This window comes from Eretmochelys imbricata, chromosome 10 (genome assembly GCF_965152235.1).
Source record: "Eretmochelys imbricata isolate rEreImb1 chromosome 10, rEreImb1.hap1, whole genome shotgun sequence".
NCBI lineage: Eukaryota > Metazoa > Chordata > Testudines > Cheloniidae > Eretmochelys > Eretmochelys imbricata.
The window spans coordinates 31,103,267-31,124,410 of NC_135581.1; the positions used below are offsets into that span (position 1 = coordinate 31,103,267).

Below are 21,144 nucleotides of genomic sequence, written 5' to 3' on the forward strand. Positions count from 1 at the left end.
CCACAGCCCTCTCCACTTTTTGTACCCGATGGGACGTCCGTCTAAAACACGGGATCCCTTATAATTCCACAGGCCAAGCTATTGTTGAACGTGCAAATTGCACGCTAAAAACCTTGCTCGACAAACAATTAAAACAAGGGGAGCTGCGTCTCCGAACCTTAAGAGACATTCAGCAACAATTGCATATCCTTTTGTTTACGTTAAATAACTTAACGCTGAACGCAGATCAGCAGACCCCCACGGATCGGCATTTTCATAAGTCCGAGGTACTGGAAAGACCGCGTGTCTATTACTGTTAGCTGCCCAATCCACAATGGCTGGGCCCAGTACCTCTAATCACTTGGGGTCGGGGATATGCTGCTGTGTCTCTCCCTGCAGGACCGTTGTGGGTTCCGGCCCGGTGTGTGCGACCGGCACTGAAACAGCATGGCGTGGCACCAGGGGCTGTCGAACCCCATACCGGAGTTTCAGCTGACCTTGGAGGAGAACGCGGTGCCTACCGGGTCAACAACGGCGGGACGGAAACGGAGGAGGCGTAGCGTCCCAAGCCAGCCCGTGACATGGGGAGCAGTAAAAGCATTGGTCGCCGTGGCTCAATGAAGACGGGCAGCAAACCAACAGCCAGAGACTTCTGAGACTTTGTTTGTGGCAATTCTCGCCCAAATTACTGCTAATTCTGTATTGATTGTATGCCTTTTGTGCCTGCTATTTCCTGTAGGGGTTGGCTCGGGAGCACTTTCTCCGTTACGGGCCCAAATGACATATAACCTATGAGAAAGATTGGCTTCAATAGCAAATGTTACCCACTTTTGTTTATTTAATTTTGTAGCAGCTGAAGAATTGTTAGGTACGTGCCTTATTCCAGTATGTCATCACCCTGAGGAAACTGGAAATGAGATGATGCTCGCTGCTTACGCGAACCTCTCTTCCCAGTATTCTAGCATGGCTAATTGGGGCCCGGCCAATTACACTTTACCTTTTTAAGCTCATTTTTTGCTGTTGCTGTGTGCAATGTATTTCCTTTTTGTTAAGGCTTTGTCGAGAACCACCCTGGCAGGCTCCACGAGTTATGACCTCGTCTGTCCGGGAGTTAATTGGCTTGCAAAAGCAAATTGATGGCTACCATGAGATGGCCGAGCACAAATAAACAAAAAAGGAGGGGATGTAGGATTCATACAAGGTTCATGCGCTTGACAACATTCAGGGCACACCCGGAGTGTTGTATAGGACCTGTGCACACACAGCTCCTTTCAAGGGCATCAACCTTGGAATCTCGCCCAGATGACATGAACCATGGGAAGCCTCCCAGGACTGGGCTCAAGGCCCGAGAGCAAGGAATGCGGTAGACAGAAAGTGGTAAATAAGAATGTTAAACAAAGCCAGTGTATTTCTTTTATCTGTTGGAGAATGTAATGCGCGGGGGGAGAGAAAGAATAAAGGGGAAGGTGGAAAGCTGACAGGCAGAAGCCCGTTAGCAGACCAGCTTGCTTGCTTGCTTAAAGCTCTGTGCTGTCTTGTCATTGAACCGCAACAGGAAGTTACCTTGTGCAGTAACGATGGTTCTTCAAGATGTGTGCCCCTATGGGTGCATCATTGTAGGTATGTCTGCATCCCTGTGCATTTGAAGCTGAGTTTCCAGTAATCACATAGTGTTCCGCGAAAGAATGATCAGATACCCAAGTCGCTACCCTACAGGTTTACGAGATAGGAACATTCTTGAGGAAGGTGACAGAGGTGGAAACCACTTCATCAAGTGTGTGCAGATTCCATATGGAGGTAACACACTGAGAGCATGATAGCAGTAGCAAGTACCGTTTGAGAACCATTTGGAGAGTCTTTGCGCTGATATTGCTATGCCTTTTGACCTTTCCTCAATGGAGGAGAAAAGCTTAGGTGCTTTCCTAAAGGCCTTCGTCCTGTTCAGATAAAAGGCTAAGGGCTTGTCTTCACTACCGGGGTAAGTCGACCTATGTTACGCTACTCCAGCTACATGAATAACATAGCTGGAGTTGACGTAGCTTAGGTCGACTTCCCCCAGTGTTTTCACTGCGCTGCGTTGATGGGAGACACTCTCCTGTTGACTTACCTTAATCTTCTCGGGGAGCTGGAGTACCAGGGTCAACCAGAATGCGCTCTGTGGTCGATTTAGCTGGTCTTCACTAGACCTGCTAAATCAACCTCTCCTGCATCAACTGAAGCAGCGTTGATCTCCCTGTAGTGAAGACCAGCCCTAAGGCTCTCCTAATAACTAGCATATGCAGTATAGCCTCCCTATTATCACAGTGAGGCTTAGGAGAAAAGGTCAGTAGGTGAATCGGGTGGTTTATGTGAAAAGACAAGGTCATCTTGGAGATGAACTTTGGATGTGGCCTAAGAGTAACCTTTTCTTTAAAGAATACTGTGAAGGGGGCAGGGGGTGTGCCATTAGTGCCACTATCTCCCCTATTCTCCTCGCCAGGTGATGGCCGCCAAAAATGCCATCTTCATCGACAGGTATGGAAGCAAACAAGAGGTCATAGATTCAACAGGTGGTCTAGTCAGGCTCTTTAAAAATAGATTTAGGTCCCATGTTGGAGTGGAATGTCTGGGTTGGGAACAGAGATTGCCCACGAGGAATCTCTTTGTACTTGGGTGGGTGAAAACTGTATATCCTTCAGTTTGCTGATGGAAAGCCATTATGGTGGCAATGCGTACTTTGGGTGCACTGAGGGATAGCTCTGACATCTTGAGATCCTGCATGTAGTCCAACACCATGGGGAGAGTGGAAGATGCCGTGGTAATTTGCCTGGAATTGCACCAAACCTGAAACATAGTCCACTTCAGCAGGTAAATGCGTCAGGTAGCTGGTTTTCTACTGTGTAGTAGCACTTCCTGCACCTTCTCGGAGCAGCAGATCTCTATGTGTTGGAACCATGAAGGAATCAAGTTTTGAGACAGAGGATCCACAGGTTGGGATGGAGAGTTTATCCTTTGTTCTGTGAAAGGAGGTAAGGGGTGGGCTGAAGAGGGACTGGGGGACATGTTGCCAGGGTACACGTGGGTAACGTGTCTGTCTCGGCCTGTTGGGAGCAATCAGAATGACGTTTGCTTTTTCTCTTTTTATTTTTATCAGGACCTTGAACAGCAGAGGGAATGGGAGAAAGGCTCTTGTCCCATGGGAGAAGGAGAGCATCCCCTAATGAGTGTTTCCCGAGGCTGGCTCTGGAGCAATAGCATGGGCATTTCCTGTTCAGGTAAGTAGCGAACAAGTCTATCATCGGGGTCCCCATTGATAGAATATGCTGTTGGGGTCATTTCCCACTCATGGTCATGTAAGAACTTGCAATTGAGACTGTTTGCTGTTATGTTCTGCACTACCAGTAGATAAGCTGCTGATATTAAAACATTGTGGCGAATGCACCAGTTCCACAGCTTTAGCGCTTCTGTGCATAGGGAAGATGATCTTGCCCCCCTTGACGATTTATGTAATACATGCACGCTATGTTGTCTGTCATAATTTTTGTGTGCGTATTTCTGATCAGTGGAAGAAAGTGAGCACAAGTATTTCTGACTCCGAGTTTGAGGAGGTTGATGTGGAGAGTTGTCTCCATGGGCGACCACTTGCCCTGAGTCTTGAAGTTGTTGAGATGCACTCCCCAGCCAATTAGGGATACAATGTTGGGGAAGATGTCTGAACAGGACCTCCATACAGACATTTGTTGGGTCTTTCCACCAATCCAGGGGGTGTTTGACCCTGGAGGGCATTGAAAGAGGTTTGTCTTTGTTTGGTCTGTAAACAGATCTGAACCATGCCTGAAGACACCTCATGTATAGTCTGGCATAAGATAGTATAAATGTGCTTGCTGCCATATGTCCCAGAAGCTGGAAGCAATGTCTGGCTGACGTTTGTGGGCTAGCTTGAATTGTCTTTATGAGCGTGGGCAGTCTGTGAAATCTGTGTTATGAGAGGAGTGCTTTTGCTTGCAGTGAGTCGAGATTGGCTCCGATAAACTCCAAACACTGTATCAGAGTTAAGGTCGATTTTTGGACATTGATTTGTAGGCCCAGCTTCGTGAATATGTCCATAGCTCCGTGGGTGACCCCTAGGGCATCTTTGAAGGAGCAGATCCTGAGGAGACAGTCATCCAAGTATGGGTAAATTATAATCACCAGGGTGCGTAGATAAGCCAATACTACAGAGAGGACCTTGGAGAACATTCTGGGAGCTGATGAGAAGCTGAAAGGAAGTACTCTGTGATGATAATAGTCCTGACTGAGGGTAAACCAGAGGAATTATCTTAGGGATGATATAATGGATTTGTGGAAATACGCATTCTGGAGATCAAGGGCTGAGAACCAATTTCCCTGTTCCAGAGATAGAATAATCACTGCTAGCATGACCATCCTGAGTTTTTCTGCTTTCATATATTTGTTCAGTGCTCTGAGGCCCAGTATGGGTCTCCAACCTCCTTTTTTCTTGGGGATCAGGAAAAATCGGGAATAAAAACCTTTTGCCTCTGAGATGTACTGGAACAGGTTCTACGGCTTCCAGGCATAGGAGGTGATCTATTTCCTGTCTTAACAGTCTCTCATGAGAAAGGTCCCTGAAGAGGGATGGGGAGGGAGGTGAAATGGTTAAAGTATCCATTGGAGACAATCTCCAAAACATTTGTCGGTAGATATGTGTTCCCAATTTTGAAGAAACAGAGCAAGACAGCATCCAAAGGGATGTGGAAGGTCTGAAAGTTGCAGCTAATGCTGTAGGAAGTGGCCTCTCAGAGTCTTGTCCAAGGCATCAAAACTGGTGCTTCGAGGTAGAAGGTTTTGATGTTGAAGATTGAGGGGCTGATGGTTTACACCTCTGAAATTTAGACTTCTTTTGCTGTGACTCATAGTAGCACTGTGGAGGGGACTGGGGATGACGTCATTTGTGGAAATACTGAGGACTAAATTTCCGTTTCTGACCCAGTGTGTAGATCCCCAGTGACCATAGTGTGGCCCTACAATTTTGAGAATGTGGAGTGATGCATCAGTCTTAACTGCAAACAATTTTGTGCCTTCAAAAGAGAGATCTTCTACTATCGTCTAAACCTTCTTTGGGAACTCCAAAAGGTATAACCATGATGTCCATTGCATCACAACCACTGTTGATACCAAGCAGGCCATTGTAACCACAGCACCTAATGCAGTCTGGAGTGCTGTTCTTGCCACTAACTGCCCCTCATATACAATAGCCTGAAACTGTTCTCATTGTGGTTCTGGCAGGTGATCAATAAAAACGTTAAATTTGGCGTAGTTCTTGTGGTCACATTTTGCCATTAAGGCTGGTAATTTGCAATTCTGAATTGCAAGGTCGATGAAGAATAGGCCTTCCTTCCAAACAAGTCAAGCCTTTTCCAGTCCCTATCATAAGAGGTAGATTTTGTATGATGTTGGCGGACATGAGAGTTCACTGTATCCCCCCATCAGGAGTAGTTTCAACTTTAGTTCCTGGCTTTTTTGGGATCTGGCTTTTAGCTGCCAGCAAAAAGTACACTTTTGTGGAATGTGGGCCTCTCCAAGGCACCGCACACAGAGGGAATGTCTGTCTGTAACCACTACGGCTTCCCTGCAGGAGAGGTGCCTCTTTAACCCAGGGGAACCAGGCATGTCCCTTACTGGGGGCAAACCCTCGGGAAGAGAAGGGGATAAAATAAAAAACTAGGGGGGTTATTTATTTATTTTTAAACAGGAAAGAAAAAACTAACGGAAACCCCGTAACACTAAGAAGAAAAGGGTGAACGAAAACACTAAGGGAACATTTCTAAAGATCTAAAGTATCTGTGAACAGATTGCTAATTGGCGGTTGAGAAGGAACTAAGGGTGGTTCAACACTAATTCGCCTTAAGGCACACAGAACACAAGGGAGGGAAAGAGCATGCACGGGCCGAACAGACATTGCTACCGAAGATCTCTGATCAGAAGCGCAGGGACACAGACACACCCACAGTGAAGCATCCATAGGGATACATCTCGAAGAAGAACCAAGCATGTCAGCAATGAGTTACAGAAAAGGCAACCAATCTAGGAGCAGCATCCGAAATGTCAAATGAAGCTCTAAGGGTGTCTGTCCACATTTTGACTCTCCTTGATAAGGGCAGTGGCTAATTTACTATGTTCTTCTGGGAGATTATTTGTAAAAAAGTGAATTTTTGTCCCAGATATGAAATGTATATGTGACCATCATTGCCTGATCATCTTCTTTAAATATGAGAATTGCAAATGAAGAAAACAGCTTCCTTCCCAAAGAATCTAATCTTTTCCCCTCTAAGAAAAGGAGTACTTGTGGCACCTTAGAGACTAACCAATTTATTTTAGAATAAGCTTTCGTAAGCTACAGCTCACTTCATTGGATGCATTCAGTGGAAAATACAGTGAGGAGATTTATATACACACAGAACATGAAAAAATGGGTGTTTATCATGCACACTGTAAGGAGAGTGATCACTTAAGATGAGCTATTATCAGCAGGAGAGTGGGGGGGGAGGAAAGACAGCTGTGTTTAGTCACATGTCTTAATACTCCTTCTCACTGTCAAGTTTCAGTGAAGATAAAGATTGAAACCTAGCATGACTGAGCCCTTCTGTTCATATATTAGGACGTTGTTAAATCAACTTTAAAAAAATTAAACCACAATGACCTTGATTATCACTACAAAAGATTTTCTCCCCCTCCCCCCCCCCCACTCTCCTGCTGGTAATAGCTCATCTTAAGTGATTGCTCTCCTTACAGTGTGCATGATAAACACCCATTTTTTCTTGTTCTGTGTGTATATAAATCTCCTCACTGTATTTTCCACTGAATGCATCCGATGAAGTGAGCTGTAGCTCACGAAAGCTTATGCTCAAATAAATTGGTTAGTCTCTAAGGTGCCACAAGTACTCCTTTTCTTTTTGCGAATAGAGACTAACACGGCTACTACTCTGAAACCTTTTCCCTTCTCTGTCATTAGGGGCTTAGTGTAAATACCCAGATCTTGACCTCTATACTGTTGCTGCCAGTCCTAGGGAGTTAAGAGGAAGATGCACATGAAAGTATGAAAAACCCTCAGAGGATTTGGTACAGCTTGTCCACTTTCTTGGAAATAGGTTGGTTAGCTGGCTTGAGAGTCTGGAAGGCCCAAAGTCCATGGCTAGGACATCTGTATGGTGGGGTGACCCTGGAGCCACAAATCCTGGGAGCCCATCCCAGGACTTCCAGGCTCCTGCCTATGTGGCTGGAAGCCTGGAAACCCTGAGAGCCCTGGATCAGGCTGGAGTTCTGAGGGCTTAAATGCTTCCTGCTGGAGAACTAGAAGCTGAGCCTTGGCTAGAGCCAGGGCTCCCAGGCTCCATGAAAGGGAATCTGGAAGCCCTCACATGATGGGGCTGATCTGGAGCCACATACCCTGGAAATGCAGGCTCCCCAGCACGTCCACCAGGTCAACTGGCAGGAAACCAGTCATGTTTCTGACAGAATCCTGCCTGAGAATCAATGAAAATTCATCAAATCTAAACCATTTTTACAAAACATTTCAGGTTTAATGAATACACAGTATTTAATAAATTCACAGTTTCATCAGAATTTCCAACCAGTCCTATTGCAAAGATAACCTTCCAACATAATTAACCATGAAATCCATTCTTCCTCTGAGCATGATTGACACCCAAACTTAGAATGCAAGCTGTTCAGGACAAGGACTTCTCTCGCATTATATGTTTGCAGTATGCTCAGTACAGTGGTGTCTCTGTCCTGCTCGAGAACAACAAAAACTAAATACTGCATTAGTGTAACTAAAACCTGTCTCATATATCCTGATAATGGAGAACATGTAAGCAAAGCTTGAGTTAAGGATGCTGTCTTCAGCTCTTACCTGTGTGTGTCAGACCTTCATCTCCATGACTTGTACATAAACCCTCCTTTCTTACACCTCTGCTGCTTCTCCTCCCACTAGCAGGACATTCAGGGGTGCAGCAATACTTGTTGGGAAGCTGGTCTAAAATGTCCAAGTTAACAGTACAGCCTTTACTGGTTACCATTTGTGTCTTCTCATCTCCATTTGCATTCCTACTGTTGGATCTCCCCAGTTCACTTCCGTGACATTTGATAGTCTCATCAGTTAGTCCTGGACAGCCCCTGATGGTGCCATCAGACTGCTCTTGAACTCTCAAATCTAAAGGGTGCTTTGTATCCAGCCAGGAGGGTTTCTGTTTATGGTACTTCTCTGTCACTTGGGAAGAGGACTGTAACCAAGATGGAGTTACACCTGTAGATTCAGATAATTTTCTTCCGGTTAGTTTTTCCATTTGCTCACTCATAGTAAGCTCATCATCAGACTGAATGTACTCCACAACTGCTGATTCTGACACGTCATTCTTGAGAGCCTTCGTAGACACAGGAGTTGATAACACCTTCAGATCTTCTTCTAATCTAGTCAATTTCTCTTTCCTAAAGTTGATGGAATTCATCATTTCCTCAGGGAGATTTTCTTCTAAGGAAGATTTCCAGTGTAATAAAGCCCAGTCTGGCTGTGGATATTTTAAGTACAGGTCCTCCTTATTGCCTGTGCTATTAGCTCCATTTGATTGTTTTCTTCCTTGTGTAGAATGTGCAGCAATCTCTTGTCTATTGTCTTTAAGGTTGATTGTAGTGCTGAAATCAGTGGTTAGATCTCCACAGCCTTTTTCTAACTGACCACTGAATACAAGGTTCTCATCAATATATAGTTTCACATTCTTTGCACCTATGTCAAGATCCTAAAGGAAATGAAATAGAAGCATGAAGATTTGTATTGCACTTCCCCAAGTATCAGATTTAACAGAATTGATATACTGACTCCAGAGTGAATAGGGAACATATTAATATAATGCAATGACAATCCATATAAAGATACAAAATATTTTTTAAATGTAGGTTCCAAGCAATCAGACTTTCATGGGGATCACTGTGGGGGTCCAGAGAAATAGAGTTTTCCCCTGCAGATTATGGGTCACCAGTATAGCCAGTCCACAGATGCTAAAATAGCCCATGAGCTGCTGCCCAGTAAACTTATAAATGGGAAGTTTTAGCTAGTAGATATGTGTAGTGGTGGACCCACTAGCCCAGCTACCCCCCAATCCCCATCTGCACTGTTGCAGGCAGAACTACCATAGAGTGGTATTCTGTCATATTTAACACAACACTTCCTCAACACTTCCACTGAAGTCAGCATCTTCCAAGCCTCTGAGGAGGGGAGAGAGAAGACTTGGCTTTAGAGATTACAGAGTTGTTCTTTTTATATGATTGTGTAAGATAAAGACTCTGGGGGAAAATATGACTGTCCTAAATTCCCTGTAAGAAGAAGCCAGTAAACTAAGGTTCCAAAATAGCTGTTGCTATTGTTTCAAATATAGTCAGAAGTTTAATTTTCTCTTTGATCACTGGTGTAATTAGATGTTTTGCTGCGTGTGTGTGTTCTCCCTGTGTGCTGTCCCAGCTCTGTACAGACAGCTGGCTCAGTAGACCTTGAGTGAACCACCCAATAACCACAAGATTGATTAAGGTATGAAGGGACCCAGCCAGGTTTATTGCCGACGAAGCACAGTCCTAGCTTCCCGGATCAATGTCTACAGTTACACTGCAGTGTATGCCCATGACAATGGACGCAGCTCAGTCAGTGGCGGGACTTTCCACTGCCCCCCTAGGCTAGCCAAAGACACTCCCTCTGAGATGCTTCTTTATACAGCAATACAAGCAAGTTACGTATTACCCCTGACATATCTGGGCACCACCCACTGTCTTGTACCTGTTGGTTCAATCAAAACATCTCTATCCATCATGCTGTCATCCTGACCTAATCTTTAGGATGAGTCAGTGTGTTCCCGTTATCTTGGGGAATGTGCTGGTATCGGGGTGTTCTGGTACCATCCTTCTGGAATGTGTTTGCGTGTATTTTCTTGTAAATAACACTACTTAGGAATGTGTGTTTCTGCAATAAGAAAAGGAGTACTTGTGGCACCTTAGAGACTAACCAATTTATTTGAGCATGAGCTTTCGTGAGCTACAGCTCACTTCATCGGATGCATACCGTGGAAAACCTGGATTTGTGCTGGAAATGGCCCAACTTGATGATCACTTTAGATAAGCTATTAACAGCAGGACAGTGGGGTGGGACGAGGTATTGTTTCATGGTCTCTGTGTGTATATATAATGTCTTCTGCAGTTTCCACGGTATGCATCCGATGAAGTGAGCTGTAGCTCACGAAAGCTCATGCTCAAATAAATTGGTTAGTCTCTAAGGTGCCACAAGTACTCCTTTTCTTTTTGCGAAGACAGACTAACGCAGCTGTTACTCTGAAACCTGTTTCTGCAATATTAGCCCTGTTATTGCCAGATTCTGTGAGCAAGGCCTGCGTCCAGTTCACAGCCTGACTTTGCTTTATATTAGCAAAGCTTTGACCACCACTTTAGTCCAGGCCTCAGGCCTCATACCAGTCCTCTGATACAAGGGCTTAAGTTTCAAGACCTCTTCCTACTACAACTGGTACCCCAGAAACGTGTCTGACAGTTGTGCAGGGATCCAGAATGAGAGTTAGAAAATGGAACAAGTTTACTGAACAAGACTACTTTTATTATTGTAAGCATGGCATGCATCTTCATGATATCTGAATACCTTTTAAGGCTTAAGTTGAGGCATTCAAGATTTCAGTAAGAGAGCCCAAAAGTCCCACTGTTTTCCCTGTTGCCTGCAACTTTACCAGTCAGCTAGGAAACCAAAATTCAGTTACTTGGAAAAGCCTCAGCCAAGAGGGCAAGTTTGATCTTAATTGTATTTCTGCTGGAAGTGAGTTCCAGAGGCATTGTCTGCTACCAAGAAAACTACCACTAGCATCTCCAACCTTCACCACTGGCTTGTGACATAAACTGCACAGTAGGTTGAGACACGGAGGCATCCTTTATGGTAATCTGGGCCTACATCATTTAGGGAGGCTGAACTGATTCATCTGATGGATGGCAGACTTTATACAGATGAAATTTACTCCTGGGGCAATTCTGTGGCCACTGCACAAGCACAGTATTAATGTCCCCTGCAGATTTTACTCTTTCCCTGCAGAATAATTGATTCATGTTCCCCTTCTAGGTAGCATTCCCAAGTGGGCACATCTGGTTTAGGCATCGGGAGCAGCCAAAGGAGAAATAAATCACCGCCTAGGGGTGTGGGGCTGGGCAGTGCATGCAAGACTCTGTCCCTCGCGTCTGCTATCTCGGTGCGCCCAGAGCCAGGGCATATTTAAGAGCTGTTCCAGATCATGGCCTAAATTCACTCCTAAGAATGTGCTGCCCACAGCAAAGAAAAACCTGCGGCTGGCCTGTGCTCATGGGGCTTGGGCTACAGGAGCTGTGTCACTGCTGTGTAGACTACCGGACTAGGGCTTGAGCCCAGGTTCTAGGGCCCTGTGGGGGAGTGCACCCACTTCACAGGAGGGGTGTGTGTGTGTGTGTGTGTGTGTGTGGGCAGTGGAGGAGGATGGGTGGGGAAATTATGTGTACACACATGCAGGGGTGTGCAGGAGAGAGGGAAAACAGGTGTGCGCACACAGGGGAATGTAGAGAATGCAAGAGGGACTTGCAAGAGGGAGAAACTTGGTGGGATGACCAGGGAATACAGAAAAGTGCAAGAAGCAGGTGGAATTTGAAGACAGGGTGGAGGATGGAAAAAACTAGGGTGTACACTGTGGCTGTTTTAAACTGCTCTAACAAAACAAAGTAGTTGTAAACACAATTTAACTGGCCAATATGTTCTGGCTTCTCATGCTGCTTCAGAGTAGCAGAAAGCAGCCAGAGCACATTGGTGCATCTGATCATCAAAAAGACAACATTTTGAAAAATGATTTATGGTTGCTATTTCAAATCACTAGAAATATCTCATGGTAACATTCTACTTCGGTTTTTTGAAACAAGGACATTTCCAGATTAATTTCATCTCGGAAAAAAAGACTCACATACCTATATGATTATTGCATGGTATCCTTAGAGGACAAAGTAAGGTGGTTTGGGTGCCCTTGCAGAATTTTTCTATACATTAACATGTTTGGATTTACTGAAGTTTAATTTTAGCTCTGAATTTCCTGGATGTATTATATTTGGTTTGGGGATAATTGTGACATCTCTAATATATTTTATCCTATATACTGATATATACTGTTAACTGTAACTCCATCAAAAAGGAATTAACTCAGGGAAGTCCTATGTCCTATTATACAGGAGGCCAGACTAGATCAGGGATCGGCAACCTTTGGCACGCAGCCTGCCAAGGAAACCCCCTGGTAGGCCGGTTTGTTTACCTTCAGCGTCTGCAGGTTCGACCGATCACAGCTCCCACTTGCCGCGGTTCACCATCCCAGGCCAATGGGGGCTGCAGGAAGGGTGGCCAGCACATCCCTCGGCCCGTGCTGCTTCCCGTAGCCCCTATTGGCCTGGGACGGCGAACCGCAGCCAGTAGGACCTGCGATTGGTCGAACCTGTGGACGCAGCAGGTAAACAAACCATCCCGGCTCACCAGGGGCTTTCCCTGATGGGCCGCGTGCCAAAGGTTGCCAATCCCTGGATGAGATCATCACAATGGTTTCTTTGGCTTTTATAATCTATGAATCTTAGAACCAGAAAATTGAATTTTTCATTCAAAATGTTTTGACAATTTCAAGACTTTTTCTTCAACATTTTTTGAGTTGGGAGATTCATCAGAAGTGACCCTGTTTCACAGAGTTTGTTTCAAAGAATCAATATTTTTTTGATGACCTATAACCTTTTTTGGTGCCTATAACCACCCCAGAGCATTAATTCCTTGAGTAAGATATGCACACAACCCTAATGGCTATTGTTTTTCCACAGGTCCCAGGAGGTCTGATTCTAAAACACATGCTCTAAAAAGTGTGGATCTACAGAGGTAATTCTCAAAAGGAGGACATGAATTTAATTGTGAGCCTTTTTATGAACAGTGAAATTCACACTTCTTAAATTAACTAACACTTTAAGCCACTAAATTTAGCAAGCCCATTAATTCTATGTATACCTTTGTTAAAGTAATAAAGGCAATTTCCTTGAAGTTTATAAGTTTAGTCATTATTAAACCTGTCTTTATAATTAATCCAGTAAATGTAGGTCTAGATCCAAAACCCAGTGAAATCAATGGATAGACTACTATTCATTTAATAGGCTTTATATCACGCCCTTAATCAGCCAGTTGCAAATTTGGTGTGTGATTTCTCTTAAATTAGTAAACTTGACTATGTTGGTGATTCTCTTTCTGCTGTATAGGTATTTAGGTCTATAAACCTGGCAGATATCACCTTGATCACCTTTGCATTAAATCAATACATGCAGCAGATATCTTCAGAAGTGCCCTTAAATTTTAATCAATAATGACAGTGAGACGGTACTTTTTATTTGAGATGTCCTTTAAATTAATACACATTTTCACTTAAATCAATTAAATTTTTTGTAGTAATTGTGTGGCAGGTTCTAATAGTTTTCTTTCCACCACTTCTTTTGACCTTCAGTTCCTGTTTTAAAATCCCAGATCCCTAAACAATCTCAACAATTTCAGTTTCTGTTGAAGTACTTGTTCAAACTGAGATAAGCTTTGCATGAATTGCAGAAATATTCAGGATTCACTTGGGATGCATTTAAACACTTCTCCCCACTCATGGCTTTTTTTTTTTTTTTTTTTTTTGAGGGGTGGAAAGAAGGGGAAGAAGGTGGTGATACTCAGGATCTTAACAAAATAGTAGTTTTGGTCAGGATTTATTTTAGCAGGGGAGGGAGTGATCAGAGGGCTGTTATAACTTAAATTTGTAAAGCTCTTTATTATTTATTTCTTTAAAAAATACTTGAATAAAAATGAATACAGCAGAAATGGTGCTAACTTTTCCATATCACAGATGATAGCGGACCATTCAGAATTATTTTCTATTATTTCCCCACATGAAAAATAGTAGGCTAGATCCTCAGCTGGCATAAGTCAGCACTGCTGCACAGGAATCAATAGGACTACACTAGTTTGTACTAGCTGAGAACCTGGCCAAAGTGGGGTTTTTCCAACTATTTCATGTATCAAAACAATTAAATCAATATACAGTTACATTTGCGACATATTCAACACACGGTGACAACAGACCAGTATTATTTACTCCACAAATAGAATTCCTTTTCAAAGGGTTCAGAAAGGTCCATTGTATCCCCCCTGCTTACAGTATAACATCCTGTAACCCACATTTAATACACACAGCAACAAGGATTCCAGAAAATAATTTAAGCTGGTGTTATATTGTGTTTGTTAAGACGGTTTCCCCTGCGGCAGTTTCTGTACATTTGTATTGCCATATGCTTATATAAGAACACAGATGAGAGCAAGTCAGAAAGGATAAAGCTTATCTCATTTATAATCCACAACAGAAAATCCTCTTTGACTCAGTACCTGGGAATTTTTTGAACTGAACATCATAGTGTACTAACTAGAATAATTTCACAGTGAATTGCAGACATATGAATCAGTAACCATCTGCCGTGTAATGTCTCTTGCAATGCTAGAATATTTTAAAATTTTAACATGCATACACAGATTGTACGTGCCAAATTTCAAGTGACAAAAACTACAGGAACCTGAGTTGGAGAGTCAGTCGATCTCTCTCTCGTAAATCATCTACAAATTAATCATGTGATCAGACAACTAGTCTTCTCTATTCTGATAATATAACCCAAACAGAGACCTGCATATTGAGATGCACTTACCTTTCAGCGTCTCAGTTTCTAATTACCAGTAAAGCCACAACAAACACTCTATGCAAGGATTTTGTTACCCCTTCTGAAATACTAGCAAGACTCTGAAAGAGAATACTGGCTTTGTTGGTGAAAACACTATGAGCTGCATGTCTACCACTTAGAATTAAGACAACAACAAAACCCCACAGTAGAGACATCCCTCAAGATCTCCTTTCCTATTAGAGAAGACAATATCTATATGTATTTCACACTTTTGGAAGGAAGGTCAAACTGAGTCTATCTAGGTCTAAGGTGAGTGTACACAGCAAGGAGTTGAGAAGAAGCTGCTTACACTAAGAGTCGTCGTGTTGTAATTCCAAATCTTGATCTTAGATATACCAAAGTCACGTGACCAGCTGGGATTGCGGATAACAAAGTAAAGCTGAACTGGTGCGTGGAAAGGGCACGTCCACAGGAAGCGTTCCTTGATGCTCTAAAACACGGACAAGCAGAGATGGTTAGTAATACGCTTTTCTTCTCCTGAAGCAAAGTAGTTGTGATTAACTCACTGCTCACCAGAAAAAGGGAGCAGAGAGCCCAAGTCACAGGAACAACAAATTGACAGACAAGACTGCTAAAGAGAAAGCAAAAGAAAAAACCTTTAACCCCAGTCTCCAAAGTGTACATTCTACTCTCCTGCCTGCAGAAAAGCACAGAGCAGACGGGCTGTTAGATACAGGTCTGCTACCTGCTGTGCTTGTGAGAAGTTTGCATGCTCACCAGCGCTAAGACTGTCTGCAATGCTTTGTACATGCAGGGTCAAAACCAGTCCACAGTTTATTTTAATCAAATTAATCAGCTTGCAAGTTGAGGAGGGCAGGGGAGGGGGAAGGAGAGTATGATTTGTGCCCACAGGACACTGAGAAAAAAGATTAATTCAATTTCTGAAGGTACATTTCCGGTTTAACCCTTGGGAATAAGGGACTCTATGTTATTTTCTGTACTGCTCATGCTTTACCAGACTCCTATGCAGACAATTTTAGACCTAGAGCTTACAGATATACAAAGGTGTGTGCTTGATGGTTTTTTAAGCCTCACAGAGAACCACATTATGGATATGAGTAGACATCTGAGAATGGACAAAAGGGATTAAAAAACACAAGAATGTAGCACCCCCTGTAGCTGCAATGATCTACCTCCACATGTGCAGCTACTAAGTTTATATCACGGGTCAGAAAGCAAAACCCAAAATCCGCACCCCGGTTACTGAGACCCTCTTGTGATCTTACATTGCCAACAGCTGGGAAAAGTGTAAGAAGCAAGGGGTTTAAAAAGCTAAGAGGAAAAGGGTGGGACATATTCTGGTAACCAGAAGGGATGGTATTTTGGCAGCTATAGGTAAAGTCAGGTGAAGGTGCACAGTATGAGAACTTCTTGAAAATTTTCTGTTGAACAGTTTTTTCAACAGAAAACTGAGTTTTTGACAAGAATTTTTTGTGAAAAGTATGCTTTCTGTGGAAATTTTTTTATTTTTGGTCAAAAATTGAATGACCAACCCCCAAAATATTTCAGACAAACCCCAAAATATTTCAATTTAGAAATGCTGCTGCAGTCCCACAAGAGAGTTCAGTTGTCTCATATTCCCTTTTCCCTGTATTTCTGACCAGCTCAGTATAGGAGGGTTTCAGAGTGGTAGTGGGTTTTAGAAAGTTGGGGAATGGGAGTCACTAGGGCGGTGTGGGGGGACTGACTTTGACCTTTTCCTTTCCTCCAGAGCACTCCTTTTTCTCTGGACCACCTCATTCTCCTCTTTAAAATTCTTCCATTGAAGTTGATGTGGAAGTCATTAGAAAGGAAGTCATTATTCTTGCCTTCAAGGCTGCAGGCAGCTCTGGTCCTGCTTATAGATTGCAAGAACCCTACAACCCTCAGCCCCTTTTGTTCCCAGTGGAAGGTGTAGGTCTTAAAACTTGCCTTTGATCATATAGACACATAACACAGAATATATGTAATTTATAAAAAACACACATACCATCAAAACAAAACATTACACTGCACACACAATTTTCCCCAGGGAAGAGTATGATAGAAAGATCAAACCACATGTGATAGATATTAGTCACACTGCACCTTACTGGAAGACATGCAGTATAAGAACTTGCATAGAACAGGACAGAATAATATGCCGCACATCACCGTTACATCTGAGTGGCTCATATACACTAATCCATTTATCTTCAGACAGTGTGTAAAGGAGAGAAGTATTATCCCTATTTTACAAACTGGGAACAGAGGCCCGGAGAGATTAAGGGCAAATTTTTCAAAAAGCACCTACGTCACTTAGAACCTGAAGTCCAATTGACTTTCAGTAGAATTTAAAGACTTTTGAAAATTTTACCTCAAGTGACTTGTTGAAAGTCACACAGTGAGTGTATGGCCAAGGTGAAATCCTAACTCTGTGGAACTCAATAGTAGTTTTGCCACTGACCTCAATGGGACCAGGATTTCATCCCAGAACTCCTGAGTTCAATGGCTTTACCACGGAGCATCCTTTCTCCTTCCCCACCTCTCGCTGCCTACACTTCATCCAATGTTTCCAAGCTGCACACCCCTTTTGTTCAATTCTTTCACTCATCTTCATGCCACGCCTATGCCTGGAACACCTTCTCTTTCTACTCTACCCAGTGACTGCCCTTGGCAAAAGGTTAGCAGTGGGGTGCCCCAAACTTCTGTCCTAAGATCAGTGTTTAAAATATATTAGGAGTCCGGAAAAAGAAGTAAAGGTGCAAAATTTTCAGAAGACACAATTATTTAGGTTAATCATGAGAGGAAAAATAAGGAAATACAGAAGATTCACAAGACTTTCCAGAAAAATTGTATCTTGGCAGATAGATGTATTACATTGTAGTCCATTGTTTTATAAATGTAATGTGCTCCTGTATTTAAAGCCTATATTACAGTGTAAACACACAAGGAGAGAGAGTTATCGTCTTCTGACTTTTGAGCATGAAATTGTGCAAATCCGAACATTCAAAATTCAATTACACAAACTCATCCATGTCTATAGTGCTAATTATATATTGGTCACACCCATCTTGGACAGAGATGTCCATCAGCGATAGCCATAAACAATATATTACATACATTTAAAATCACTGAATAAGTGGTAAAATTCAGGTTTAAATGTTTTAGAAAGAAAATAACTTACTGAGAGATCATAAACTATAAAGAAAACTATTGAAATGAAGGAGGCCTGTACAGGTGGGATGAGGGCAACTTACATTCAGGCTTCTATTGACCAGACAAGAGAGATCCCCTGGAGAGTCAGCATTTCGGATGTCCACGTCATGAGGAGACACAAACATCCTGACAGCATGTAAATCAAAGAATTCCACCTCCGTCAAGCCCACATTGACTGCATTCCCCCAATTGGAGAGGATTTCCATAGTCACATAAATGGCATCCTGTACTTCTGCCTTTGTTTGCAGCTGATCCTAAAAGAGAGATTGTTTATACACATAGATTATATACAAAAAATATAGTAAAAGGATGTTATGATTGCAAAGTCAAGCACCCAGAAGTTAGGAAATGTCAGAATCAAATATTCTGTTAATCTTTAAGGTGCCAGCGGTCTCCTTGTTGTTTTTGTGGATACAGACTAACACGGCCACCCCCTGATACTTGTCAGAATTTAGGGTGTTTAGATAATGTTCATTTGAGCTCATGTGCATTATCATGGTCCTGCCAAACGTCACACAGGAAGCCTATTGGAGAGTAAGGACTAGAACTCAGCATTCCTGGGGCCCAGTCCAGTCCCAAGCATTTAAACACAAGAGACTCTCCTTTCTCTTCTTGCAACTCTCTGCCTCATTCACTTCATTCTGTATGGTGAGTCAGGCAAGGGTGTTCTGCAGAACAAACGGTATGTGAGCCATAAGTAAAAATTGCCTCTGACAGCATATGCCTTGGGAGTCAAACTGAAATTGCACAAACAACCAATATTTTGGCACCTTCTAATTTCTGGGTGCTTGGCTTTGCAACCATAATGATTATTTAATGTATTTTTGGTATGTAATCCTTAGATTTGTTAAAAGCAATAATAAAGAATGATTACTTACCTTATAGTAATTATGGTTCTTTGAGATGTGTTATCCAAATGGATTCTACTCTTGGTGCGAATATGCCCCATGCACATGAGATATGCTTATTTTGGCCAGCAGAATCCATTGGGGCCATGCCTGCACCCTATACTTCCTTATACTCCTCCATCACACCCATCTGAAGCCCTAAGGGGTGGAGCAGGCCCAACCATACCACAGTTCCTTCACCAAAACAGAATCCCTGAGGAGTAGAACTTTGCAGTAGCAGGGTAGAAGGGCGGGTTGTGGAATCCATGTGGACAATAAATCTCAATGAACCACAGTTACTGTAGGGTAAGTAGCCATTTCTCCTTCAAGTGATTGATCACATAGATTCCACTCTTGGTGATCTACAAACAGTTATCTCTTTGATTGAAGTTGGGCAGTAGGAATCAAAATGGTTGTAGGACAGCTCTACCAAAATGGGGATCCAATCTGCAAGTGTCTACCATGAAATAGAAGTGTTCTGTAAACGTGTGGACCAAGCTGTATGTAACTGCCCTAGCCCTAGCCCTACAGATTTCAGAAATAGGGACATTCTTCAAACAGGCAGCTCTAACGTAGTTAGGTGGACCTAAGCTGACTAATTCATAACTTGTCCTTATACAGTTGGGGACCCACTTAGATAAGCTCTGAAGATATTGTCTGACTCATAATCTCTGCAAAGGCCACATAGAGCCCCAATACGTTTCTGAGTGGTTGTTGTCATGTCAGTACTACATCAAGTATGTGAAGTTTAGCTTCCCCCAAGGTTGAGCAAGTCTCAGGAAAGAAAACTGGGAAATGAATAAATTGGCGTGCATGGAACTCTGAAACAATTTTGGGTAGGGAATTGGGTTGAGACCTCAGGATGATGTTGTCCTTATTAAATAATGCAGAAGGCAAACCTGCCATGAGGGCCGGAATATCTCCTGCCCTTCAAGCTGATGTAATGGTGTGAGATCCCTACCCTTACATTCACCCTTTTTACAAGACTATGATACATTTTATACAAAGTATGCCTTGTGAGGTATCATTTGAAAATTCATAATTTGCTGAACATTATCATCCTGGTAAAATATGTGTGATAGCACTGTATGTAAAGTTATAAAATTTTACTATATAAGACATGCTCCAAGTCTGGGAAAATAGCTTCAAACAAGTTCCCCAGACATGCTAGCCAACACCTCAACCAGGTGTCAACACAATCAAATGGACTATCCCTGGTTAAACAGCCATTCTTTTACAGGAAGAAGGGTGTGAGCAAGAAATCTACATATTGCCAACAGAACAGCTGGAGGTTCCCGTGCAAACAGACTTTCTGCCACCCTGTCCCTGAGTGAAAGGTGACTGTTACCAAAGTCTTTGTAGATAGAGGTGTAGAGAGGGATACTCCACTGTACCCACGAAGAGGTTTTTCCACCAGTTTAATGAAGACTTCTTGTGGGACCTTGTACAGCATGTCCACATGGTGTCTGCTGGATAGATACTAATTTCAACCATCCTTTTATGGAGCATAGATGAAGTCTGCAAACTGCATAACACAGGTGCATGAGTCCATGAATCCCAGCAGTCTAAGGCATACTCTTACTGATATTTTTGAATGATCTTCAAGCTGGTTGATGAGACTTACTGTTATCTGGAACTCTTCCTATGGAAGGTAAGCTCTCACTGACCTGGAGTCTAACACTGCTCCTCTGAACTCTATGCTTTGAGTTGGAATCACTGTGGAGTTTTATCTGTTGGTTTTGAGTCCCAGTGAGGTGAAGAGCTATAAGGTTACTTGAATTGAGTTGGTCACCTGTTGGATGATCTCCTCGAATCAGCTAGTCTCTGAGGTATAACAGTGGAAAACCCCAAGATTACCATCACTTAAGGACTAATGATTACAGGATGACGTTGCAAAATGCATGGACTCGAATAGGAATTTACAACTATAAAGCTGGGGTGTTCTGCCATGAAACTCTGCAAAGCCTCGAATCGTGACCAACTGAGCCCACCTCCTTACTCGTGCTCAGTCTAGAATCATAGAATATCAGGGTTGGAAGGGACCTCAGGAGGTCATCTAGTCCAACCCCCTGCTCAAAGCAGAACCAATCCCCAATTAAATCATCCCAGCCAGGGCTTTGTCAAGCCTGACCTTAAAAACTTCTAAGGAGATTCTACCATCTCCCTAGGTAACGCATTCCAGTGTTTCACCACCCTCCTAGTGAAAAAGTTTTTCCTAATATCCAACCTAAACCTCCCCCACTGCAACTTGAGACCATTACTCCTTGTCCTGTCCTCTTCT

The 21,144-nt window shown here is 43.0% G+C and overlaps 1 protein-coding gene across 1 annotated transcript in view; it reads right to left on the bottom strand.

Moving 5' to 3' along the window:
* Nucleotides 1-21,144, bottom strand: part of KATNIP (katanin interacting protein) — a 180,783-nt gene that overhangs the window by 65,318 nt on the left and 94,321 nt on the right. The window contains exons 12-14 of the mRNA XM_077828584.1: nt 18,018-18,230; nt 15,089-15,229; nt 7,871-8,753 (exon numbers count right to left, since the gene is read on the bottom strand). Of these exons, the coding sequence (XP_077684710.1) occupies nt 7,871-8,753; nt 15,089-15,229; nt 18,018-18,230 (1,237 nt within the window). The remainder of the gene's footprint in view (nt 1-7,870; nt 8,754-15,088; nt 15,230-18,017; nt 18,231-21,144) is intronic.